Genomic DNA, 12039 nt, shown 5'->3' with positions numbered 1-12039 from the left:
TTTAACRTTTTCACAAGCTTTTTAACAGAGAGCGCTCTTGGCCTGCGCTGGATTCTCACTACGCTCTTATTCAAACCAGGCCTCAGGCTCAACGGTAGCAGGTTGTAAGTAACCCAGGGAAGTTTGCAAAGGAGTTTGGTCACATTGCTTATCACAGGCAATCATATTGTATAACCCCAATTTTACACTTAGTGTTTTTAGACTAGTTATGCTTTAGTGGAACTGGGAGGTGGCACATTGGCATAGCACGGACATGTGCTAGTAGACTATTTTCGAGGCATCGCGGGGCAGGAGGATAACTTAGGGCATGGAAACTTCATGTATCTGAACTCCAGAGGCTTAAAAAAAGAAAGTGAATTTCTAACCCAAGAAGACGATTTTTAAAAAGCAAAAGAACTTTTGGGAAGCTATGCTTTGACTGGTTTCTCTTATTYAAAAACAGAGCTCTTCCAGGAAAGTTTGTATTTTGATTCTGGAAAATTAATAGATATCACTACTCAAGGCATTTCATGGAAGCATTTAGTATACTGCCTTCTTTCACATAGAAGGCATTTTCCAACATTAATGCCTTTTCCAACTGCAGCAATCTTTGATGTGGCTTTTCAGAGAGCCTACCATCAAATAATGTTTAAAAAAAAAAATCAAAATTAACACCTCAAATTCCACTTAAAAATTAATGGGGAAAAGATCTTAAGTGAAGGTGCTGTTGTAAGGAGTGCTAGGCTTTTCAGGGACTTAAGATAATTAGGATAAGTGATCTTCCAAATCTTTTGAGATTTACCCAGTTACTCCTTGACACACTGCTATAATATGTATTTACAGGTAGGAGAGTAAAGTAAGAATCATGTAATTTTCCKAGGAAAATACATGGAGATAGGCAAAATGAGCATGCACATACTGAAGTATAGGAATGACCTAAATAGATGATCTATGATCTTAGCTAAAATACACAKATTTTTCTTTTTTAAACGCAGTTTGGAAAGGAACTGAGAAGATATATTTCAATGACATTTGAAAAAAATTACTGATTACTCCTTATGATTTGAGGCATTTCTCCTTCTTATAATAGGAGTTGTCTATCAGACTCATAAGCATATGAATCTCTTCAGACTACAGTATTGTTTTCTTCAATCTGCCTGTTCATAACTCACCCTCTTATTCCATTATAATGCTTGAATGATTCACATGCAATGTTTCCAATCCACTTTTCCTATCTTGCGAAACTTTTTAACGAAATGTTAGCATTTGCAGGCACCAGATGTTTTGACATAAGGAGAAGCAATATGTAAATTTTAATCCATGCTAGGAACAATAGCCTGGAGGCACCTTTTTCTTATTACATGAATCATATACTTAACCACAATGTGGTGGATTATATCAAAATCATCACCACCCTGAATATAGAACACCTGTCTTGTGGTTGCCAATTAATGAAACTGATATATATTTAACTTGATGGGTACCAGTGATTTAACCAATAAGCCGTAACATACTTCACTATTGTAGTCCCCTTAAAAATCAGTCTTTCAGTCTAGCAACTGATTATTATCAAAACTCCATAGATTTTCCTCTGATCTCCCATTGATTGTCAATGCAAATGATGCTAACCTCAGATCTGTTTGTCTGTCAGTTCCTAATATCATTATTTTTAATCAAGTAGTGTATCAAGAAGTGCTTTTCTAATCTTTGAAATAACTTCTGATTTTTATTTTCTGATCCTGTTTATTTAATCGTTAAGAGTCTGATTCTGCAACAGGCTAAGCATTGCCTCTCTTCAAAGTGAGCTGAGGGCTCTCAGTCCTTCACAAAGGAACTGAGTAGCTTTTATGATCAAATCCTAAGTGCATAATAAATATGTAAAAAAGCAAAGCTTCGTTTCTTGGCTAATCACTGATCTTGAAGTAATATTTTTAATATTATTCTATTTTAACATTAATAGGGGGTCTTAATGATTTAGTGAAATAAAAAGAGTCTGGAGAGCATCTTTATTAGAAATAAAATGTTTATCTGATGCACCAAAAGAGCAGTATTTAACAAGAAACAAATGCATTATTACAAAACTATGACTGAAATATATGCTTCTACTTAAAATTTTTGCATCATTTCATGCACAGAAAGCACCAAATATCTTCTAAAGAAAGCACGACTTCGGATATTATAAATGCAACCCAAATCCTTACTTAATTCATTAAGTAAGAGTATCTTTTAGTGCCAAAATGCTACCTAATTATCAGCTTTAAAAAAATGTTTTACATCTTAAAATACAATATTCTGTTTATCCTAGATTGTCTGGGGAACATCTAGTACATTAAAAGGTTTTGTAGAGCTTCTTAGTGATTTAATAGATATCATCGTGCCTGCTAGCAATTTTGCAACATTCTGAAAACACTTTCCATAAATCAAAGCCTTAGCAGCAGGAATAAGCAGATGGCAGGAGACCATATTAAAGAATGTATCAATTATTTTTATTAATGGGAGRCTACTGGATCATGATGTATCATAATGGACTAAATGTTTAGCAGTTGTGAAGTGTTTTGTCTGTTAGGTATCTCAGATGTTCTTGGCGAATGTTATTATACTGTCTTCTGATGGCATTCTTTGTGGGGCTGGATAGCAAAGTTTCGCAAGGAGCATATAAAAAGACGTTTTAATTTCTGTCCTTTAATTGTATTCATATAATAAACATAAAATATCAGCATGTATAAAATGTAATTTTAAAAAGATAAAAGACATACAATGTGTAATAAAGTACATTCTGTCTGCATACATTGACTTAGAAAAACAAGATACTATATGGTTTACAATGAAAAATAGCAATTATAAAAATATTCTACAGTCTCATAACAGTAATGTAAATGTCTTTACTTATCTAAGAGACTTAACATAATTTTAAATTACAATAATTTTACATCCTCCATTCATATATACAACCCTATTAAAGTCAAAAGGTATTACAATAACAATGTTCTTATTAAGATTAAATGACTGAATTATATTTAGTTATTTTACTATATAAAGCAACTGCTTTCCTGTTTGTTAAAACTATTTGCACTTACTGTAGCTTTTCAACTATCCACATTATATGCAGTGAAATAATTTAGTTTTCTGTTCTTAGTATAGCATAGATATCCATTTCATGAATTAAACAAGATGTTAATATTTCAGCTCCCTTTCCTTTTGTATAATTATCAATCCACTGGTTTGTGTRTTCTGTAAGAATGTGTCTATTAGCTTTGAACAGCTGCTACTGAAAACAAGCAAAAATTCCTAATTTAACATATTTTGAAAAAAGAAATGTCAGTCTCCCTCACTCTCTCCCCCGCTTGAGGTCAAACTGTACAAGTCCAAATTCATCTCTAGACCCAGAACCATAGATATTTTATGCAGCTCTTCCATGAAATGTTATTAAACAGATTGTATAGAAAATAACTAAAATGTGTTTTGCATGCACCAGACTTTAGTCCTGTAAAACTCCCATGGACACTGAAATAATTCTGCCTGAGTAAGGATGTCAGGTTTTGTCCCTGTAGTCATGAAATCCCTTTCCTCTGTGCATCTCTGCAAGCCTAAAGACACTGAGCTCTCCCTGCTCTAAGCACTCCTCCAAGTTTCACAGCAGTCTCACTACATCTGAGTAGGGAGAGGGAGTGTTTATTCCAAAAAGTTTGAAGTAGGGTTACCTCCCTCCTATATATCTTCCCTACCATCTATTTAYCTCCAGCATGTCCTAGATTATCAAGGGCATTTCAGCATCGCATTTTGTGTGTTCTGTAYCACCATTTAATTTCAAGGGTAGTACGGCAACACACAATATAGTTGCTAATGAAAATACTAAATATGACAACTTCCTACTGAAAAAAAACCCCACAATGATAGCAAGACAACATTACCATAACAAACACYTACAAGTACGGATACATTTAGTGTTCTGATGGGTAGGGGTGAGCATGTGTAAATGAAGACAGCCTGAATAAGTTTAATGATAGATACAATAYGATATCTTGCAAAAGGAGCATTTCCTCTTTCCTGTTAAGTTTTTCAWGCAAGAAAAGAAAAAATTCCTGTGCTTCAAACCGAAGCGATTGTCAGAAGAATGAAAATCAACTTTAAAAAATTTAATGGATGCATATAATGTTTTTTTTAGAACAGTGCTTATAAAAGTGATGAAATTCAGGATGTTATTTAAAGTCAATATAGTTCAGAAGCATGGTCTAACTCCCATGTAAAAGTTCAATGGGAAAATCATGTAATACATTCATATTTAATTTCTTTTTCTCCATTATAAGCAATCCACATTGGTGTATTTAAAACTAATGTAGTAGAAACAGCAGTACAAGGACAAATGGCATTTGATATCAACTAAGTATCCTTTCCTTTCACCAGCTGAAATGGACAATACACATCCTACCGTAAGCATAATGTGAGTATAAATGTTACTTTTAAGACATCATATTTTGTATTCAACTTTCGATATCAGCTAGTCTTTGGCAAACCTATGACAAAGTGATTTCTTTTCCTAATGAACCGAATTTATAGAAGCATGTCAATTAAAATGCTGTTCTGTCTTATGTTCAGTTACCTTTGGTTAATATCCATTCATCTTTCCTTTCCTCTRTGCCAAAAAAAGATGAGAATGACCAGAACCCTGTTGGTTGCTATTATTATTTTTTAAACAKACAGTGGAAGTACGTCTGAGCCTTTGTCGAGGAAGAGGTTCGTACTGAGCCATGTGGGAACACATATATGATAAGAAAATAGGGTCTGTTCTGTTCAGCTTACATCTAATTAATTTGCAGAGACTAATGCAACATGCTTGAGTTTCCTGAAAACAAATATTCTTGAATAAAGTTGAATTGGTAGAGAATYCCCAAATGTGCTCTTTTAGTTTTGGTTGAGGAAGAGCTATGAAGAACTTGTGCCAGTTTATTTTCCCATGTGTTAATACCACATTTAGAATGATTGCACTTAATGTACATATGTTACATACAACACTCTCCAAAATTTCACTGTGTGCAGAAATGATACGTCTTCTACCTGCTCTCTAACTGCCAAGCCTTTACTGAGTCATCAGTGCACATTTTGTGAATGCCCACTCCCAGCACGCTGATTCTGGGAAGCAGTGCGTCATATCAACACTTAAGAATATCCCCTTTGACTGGAAAAGTCAACCTCTTCTGCAGTGAACTAAAAGCCAGTTTTGAAGTTAAATTCTCCCTGTCTCTMTGTGTGTAATGGGAATCTTGTAATTTCCCTCCATTTCCAATAAAAGTCAATGGCAAGGGTTTGGATTAGGAAGAATCCCTTTAGAAAAACCTTATTATGATGCCAAAGGAAACTGAAATCATCAAGGAGTATGGTAGCTTGTCTCTGAATTCTGATCACTGCCATACAATAAAGACACAGCTTGAATACTTACGGAATAAGCACCTGATATAGCACTATTACCAGTAGTGATTGTTTTAAATTGTGTTAACTGTAACACAGAATACTTTTATTGAGTCTTGTACATCCATAAAGTCCTTCTGAACACTTTTGGCTGCAATGTCATACCTTTTTCTGTCTAATGAGTTCTTTTGAGTCTCCATCACTATGTTAGCTTYCATTTTTCTTCTGTATCACTGAAATATATATTAAAAGAAGTCTGTTTTTTTCTACAAATGAAATTAAAAAACAGGATTCCATGAAACACTTAATGGATTTTTAGTTTCCTTTTAAAAAGAAGTTTATACAGTGTTAAATTCATGCTAATTTCATTCAGATAAAAGCATTACTGTCCATTTTTTCCAGACTTCAATACCTGTATCACATATACTTCACAGTTTAAATATTTCCCTGTTATTTTGCATGTTTTTAGAGCTTTTAATACAAAATTCGCATTTTATTTATAAAAGAAGAAATTAATAGATGACTTAAAGTCATGATAAGCAGAGATAAGTGAATGCAGACTGAAAAGAGTTTGAATACACTTCTGCAATGTGGATGTTCTTCTCGTGGTAACCATTTTCAATTTCCATATTGCTGTAAAAAAATCAGAGAAAGACAGTAAAAGTTCCCAGGGAAGAAAGAAGATTTGTGCAAATGTCAGCTGTGAGTAGATGTTGTGAATTCAGGACAAAGTGATATGACTTCATGTCCATCTCATTTTCCTGTGAAGTAAGGGCTCATTTAAACCCTTGCTACGTAGTAACTTATCTTCACAGTAATTCTCCATATTCATATCTGAAATAAGCACAAACATCATGCTTACATTCAACTTTGTCTTTCTACAGGTGGTTAAAGAATCATGAGGCCACTTCTGCTTTTATAAATCYTCTCCATCATCGGTACTGAAGCTGCTTCTCCTGCTGCTCTCTTTCGATGCAGCTGGCGATGTGGAAGACAAGAGCGGGTCTGTTCCAAATGGTGATACTGTGTCATCCAGTAAAATTTCCTCTAGCCGTTGTTCTTCTTTTAAAGCTGCACTAAAGGACAAATCTGTGAAGTGTGAAAGTGGATCGGAAAAGCCTGTTGATCTATCACAAACATCAGAATTTGGTCCATGTGCCAGAGACATTTGTTGAGAGTAGTCTACAGAGTTCTCCTCTGGGTAAGACTGTTGCTTGATGACCTGAGCAGCTAAATCTACAGCACTGAGCGAAGACATGACAGGAAGACCGTGTGCACGAGCCTGTATCTCTAATTCCTAACGTTTTAAACAAAAACAATTCAATAATTATTTTGGAAGAGAAAACAGTGTCTTCAGAATTATTGCAATAAGAAGCATACCAATAGTACGTACAAATTAAAAATATTAGTAATAACTGGCCTCTTGTTCAGCTGTGAAACTATGTTTTAAAATGCAATAATATTTAATCTATGATAATTTGCAGTGAGTCACATCATAGGTTGGTTTCTTTCTAATTCYGCTCCTGTCATTATGTTCCTAGAAGAACATAAGTTAGGACTTCCTCTCTAAAACCATTGCCTATACTACTGAGCCAAATACATGTGATAGAAAAATGTCACAATTTTCATTACCCGCAGGAGATCAGGCTTGCTACCTAGAGAAACAGAAGATACTACACTTGATGACACTTATGATATACAGATATATGTATATATCATCATATTTGATGATGATGATTGATTACATATATGCATATATAACACATACACATGTGTGTATATATATATATATATACACACATATGTATTCCAGTCTTACATTTCAAGCCAGGTAGGGCCATATTCTGATGTTTCATGTCACACAAGCTGATGATATATGACATAATATAATATAGCACAATATATATATATATATATACACACATATGTATTCCAGTCTTACATTTCAAGCCAGGTAGGGCCATATTCTGATGTTTCATGTCACACAAGCTGATGATATATGACATAATATAATATAGCACAGTATACCCAAGGTATAGTAATGTATGAAATGGCTACTACGGGAAAATGAAAATATGAAAGAGAATTTAGTGTCCAATATTAATTTGTGGCAGGAGAAATACACTTTTTTCTTCCTTTGTTGTCTTTGTCAGAATATTATATGGAAACTGTTTCTACAAATATTTCATTAACTTTCCGTGTGTTGCTTTATGTAAGGACAAATTATCAAAGGAATTTCCTAGAAATCTAAAGGATATTCCCCCCCCCCCCCGCAATATTTATAGCAATAAATAGGGGAAACCAATTCATTTTTAATAAATGGCATTTGGGGAAAGATGATATAGATTAATAAAATTTGATGAGGGATAAGTAGCAAGAATGCTTTGTAGTTCATGGCAACACTCTTATACAAACCTGAATTCGAAGCAGAAGTCTTCTGTTAGCATGCTCTAATTTCTTCTGCCTGTGCTCTAATTCTCTGGCTCTCTGTTGTTCTTTTTGTAGCCACTTGATGTACTCCACTGATGCTTTTAAAATAGTTCCTTTGTTCCAGCGCATATCACTGCAGAATGTAGAGATAACCTTTTCACAATTGTGCATGTCAGCAGAATTCATAAGAACTTACAAAATCTTTTACATTAATATGAAATAATGATTTACATGACTATTATTCACTCTTAGATATTATTGCTTCTGAATGGAAATTTTAATAGAATAGTTAAGAAGCCCTTATATAGTAAAATTAATCCCAGAATGAAAATAAGTGTCAAAAGAAAGTAATAAAGTGACTTTTTGTGGGAGAGCTAAATGCAATATCATGATTCTACCATTACAGTTTTTATATTTTTAGTGAAAATTGCTTTTATTATTAACTCTAAGATTAAAATCTATGTGCAGTATTTCTGCATTAATGAACTAGGAAATATACATTACTGAGGACTTAAGCCTAAATTTTTAAAGATCATTTCAAATATACTACTCCTTTTACCTGACTTACTAATGAGGTTGCTTTTATGCTTGTTGGAAAAAAAATGAACTGTGCTGAATGCCACTCCTCATTGATGATAGAGCAGGCAAATCACCACAGAGGCTGTAGTACGACAAAAATTCTTGATCAAGCCTGTTCACAAAGCTTGAAACAATGTACAGCAGGTTAAAGAGCACAGCTACATGCTAAGCCCAGCTCAGAATAAGCATCTCTCAGAAGATGAGATTAGACTGTCCCTGACTGAGGAAACCATATTTTAACTTCCACTTTACAAGTAATCATATTAACCGCATGCATGTGCTCAAACTTAGCACATGTTCACGGACTGTCATACATGGGAGACCTTGGAACAAGAATGAATTTTACTGAAAATGTTGAACTTCTGATAAAGTTCCTTGTTTTATAATACAGGAATGRGTACCTTTGCACTAAATATAAAGATAGAAGGGTTTATCCAAATTATCCATTTTACTGCAAGAAGGATGAAAAAGACTGACACAGGTTGTGATCCTACAAAACAAGCCTGAAAGGGACAAAACCGCTCTATTTAAATTGGTTTGAGAAACYGAGAAATAACCAGCCTAGGCCATTCTTTAGTAGCTGTTCTGAGTGTGTATGCTCGAGAGGAAAAACTACCATGSAGTGGTTGCTATTATCACCTTAAGAGATTTTGAATCCTTTCCATTAAACTATTGTGCTGGATGAAGTGTGGTATACAGTAAGTTTTCAGGTCAGTATCTGATGCAAATACAGAATTCCTCCTGATTCTTACTTATATATTTGCTACTGTGCGCACACCTCTGTGTATGCATGTTTATATGTGTTTATCCAACATTATTTTTGACATTCCTATTCATATGTACATAAACTGGTTGGTTTCTTACTAAATGACCAGTATAGAAGCTAAATCTTCTCATACCTAAAAGGAAGATATTAAAGGAAATATCTAGTAACAGATGGCAACCTTAGGAGTTAATGCAGCTCTCACTCCATATCTTTTCATTTATACCAAGAGTAAAAGGAAGTATTGAAGGACATCTGTGCTGATTCTGCATCACAGATATTCTCTATTCTCGTTAGCCAGAGCACCATACAGCAGCCATGGGACAGCACTCTGGAGCAGACAGACGCCCTACACAGGAGATGCACAGGACTGGAAGAGCAGCAATATCACCATCATCACCTTCAGGATGAAGGCGAATGGGAGGGGGAATAGTGTGGGGAAGGTGCTTGCATAGCAGTTGTCTCTAATGTGTCTGGCTCTGCTTAGCCGGAATGGCAAGCAGATTCATCTATGATGGGAAGAAGAAACCTCAGCATTTGAGAAGCAGATTAAATCCAAGAAAAATTGATTAAATCCAAGAACAGCAATTGCATAAGAAGAATTTAGAAATTCTTGGATCAGTTACTGGTTTTCAGTTATTTCTGTGAAAATGCTAAATTTTAAGTTGGATGCAAAGTTGTATGAAAAATAATAGAAGTACCATTAAGAAATTGTTTATTACTTTTTAGAGATTTGTATATCATTCTTGTCCAGTATAAAATAGAGACAAAATTTAAACTGATGAGATCCACAAAGTCATTTGAGAGTCTTTTTTAAAAAGTGAGCAATCACTGCTAGTTTTAGTCATTTTATCCGAAACTGCTTTATAAAACTGGCATTCTTAACTGTTTTGAAGCTATGGCTGGATATAGATTAACCAATCTTTGGAGATGGAAGGAGTCCTTTCTATATTTTACTTTTTTATTCTCTATTCATTCCTTACTGTGTTTTTTAAATCTACRTTATTATTGTGTGCATGTTAGGCTTCAGTCCTGTAAATACTGCTACATGTGAGCAACTCTACACACAAAACAGGTCAGCAGTCTGAGGTCCTGCAGGCCAAGTAGGACTAGTCTTCGTGTGTATGTTAGTATAGCTACCAGCACAGTGTCAATTTACTACTTATCAGCAGATTTAGATGTAAMTAGTAAAATAATATGATATTTCAAGTAAATTACAGATTTAATRTGTAGCTTAATTAATGGAGATCCAACACACACCATATTTTGTTTGGAAAACTAGCAAAAAAGTGAAAACTGTATAGCATTTTATTCTTAGTTCCTCCTAATTTTGACAGCTGAATCTCTCTATAAAACTGAAAGGCCCAGAAACTTAGTGAAACTGTCATCTTTTTAAGAGAAAAGAAACATAGCCATGAGACAGATCTTCAGCTCTTTTCCATTAGGGTGACTATTTTGAAGTGAAAGGAGCTTCCCTAGTTTACATAAGCTGAAGAACTGCAGGAAGGACAAGAGCATCTGATCATTTAAAATTAAAAATAGTTAACAAAAACATAGTTTGTGAGCAGGTGATAGTCACAGAGTTTGCCAGTCRCAGAGCTGGTACCAATAACAGACACGTTAATGAAATTCAAACTACATTTGCAGAYCATTTCTTCCTGTTCTTCTCAGAAATTATCTTTAAATTGTACTTGTTCAAAGAAATACTTAGAAGGAATTTATGCCTGTTTTGATGACCTGTACAACTACTAGGCATATTCTCCTGAAAGGGCCGCAAGTTTCTRTTTTCTAATAGCACCTGCTTACAGAAGCTTTTCCTTTACATTAAGCTTGGCAGTGCTAGCCAGTGCGTCCACAGACAACACAGCTTCAGACATAGACAGATATTTTAAGCATAGAGAGAGTGAAAGCAATCCAGTAATTCTTCCCAAATCATCAGTGATTCTCTCAGCATCTTGCTTCCATAAAATGGCTAGAATTCTTACATGAAAGATTTTTTTTTCTTGTTATTTCTGACAGTTCCAGTCTGGCTACCATAAAACAGTTCTTGAGTTAGCATTTCCAGACCATGTCAGAAYGTGAAGTCCTGTTAACGACCTGCAACTGGATTCTGAAAGGCTTAACACAAAAGAAGGAAGAATGGAAAAGTAGGTATGTTTAAAGGAGCAGGTTGTGATTTTTTCAGCAAAATTTCACTGGGTATTTGGAATAATTTTTAATTCTATTTTAAAATTATTCTATCTAACAATTTTGAATTTATAGAGAATATGCACTTGGATATCTAAGTGCTGAAAATTAAACAAAAGAGAGTTCCTTGCATCTTAAGAGAGCCATTAGGTTTATCTCCATTTTCTAACGTGGATGATCTTAAAACAGCCATTGATTTAAGCAAGGTAATACACACTTCTTACTATTAAATTAAAAGAATGAAGAGAATGGAGGTTTTAAACTAGTCAAAAGAGAGTCCTTGTGGAAGCTCTGCAGGAGCCAAGTGAGTGCACCATATAACTAACAAAACAAAAGTGAAATTAAAAAAAAAAAAGAAAATATAAGAAATATAAATCATTAAAGGTTTCTAAATAGCATCAAAAATGTCCTTTCTGTTCTTTAGTTTGAATGTAATCTTCTTGAACGTCATCTGGGACAGGTATGCTAACCACAATAACTAAGTTATAGTAGTATTTGCTCTTCAATGCAAAAGCAAATTTGTTTCTCTGTCATTAGCCTAAGCATCACTAAAGTGTCTCCTTTTACATCCAAATTCCCACTGCAAGAGGGATCTTTTCAAATCAATATACGAGGTGAAAATGCTATGTGTGATAAAATGTTACAGAGAAAATATTKTATGAAATGATATATCTCTTTCAAAGAGGAAGAGGGCA

General features: G+C 34.3%; 1 protein-coding gene across 2 annotated transcripts in view; it reads right to left on the bottom strand.

The window, feature by feature from the left end:
• Positions 1-6301: 6301 nt before the first annotated feature.
• Positions 6302-12039, bottom strand: part of TFEC (transcription factor EC) — an 88947-nt gene continuing 83209 nt past the window's right edge. For both annotated transcript variants that reach the window (XM_085307102.1, XM_085307103.1), the window contains 2 exons: positions 7801-7948; positions 6302-6682 (listed from right to left, as the gene is read on the bottom strand). In XM_085307102.1, the coding sequence (XP_085163228.1) occupies positions 6302-6682; positions 7801-7948 (529 nt within the window). The remainder of the gene's footprint in view (positions 6683-7800; positions 7949-12039) is intronic.

Source organism: Rhea americana, unplaced genomic scaffold, assembly GCF_003343005.1.
Source record: "Rhea americana isolate MKP2758 unplaced genomic scaffold, rheAme1 scaffold_252, whole genome shotgun sequence".
NCBI lineage: Eukaryota > Metazoa > Chordata > Aves > Rheiformes > Rheidae > Rhea > Rhea americana.
The sequence above is the reverse complement of the archived record's forward strand: the minus strand, read 5'-3'. Positions and strand labels throughout refer to the sequence as shown.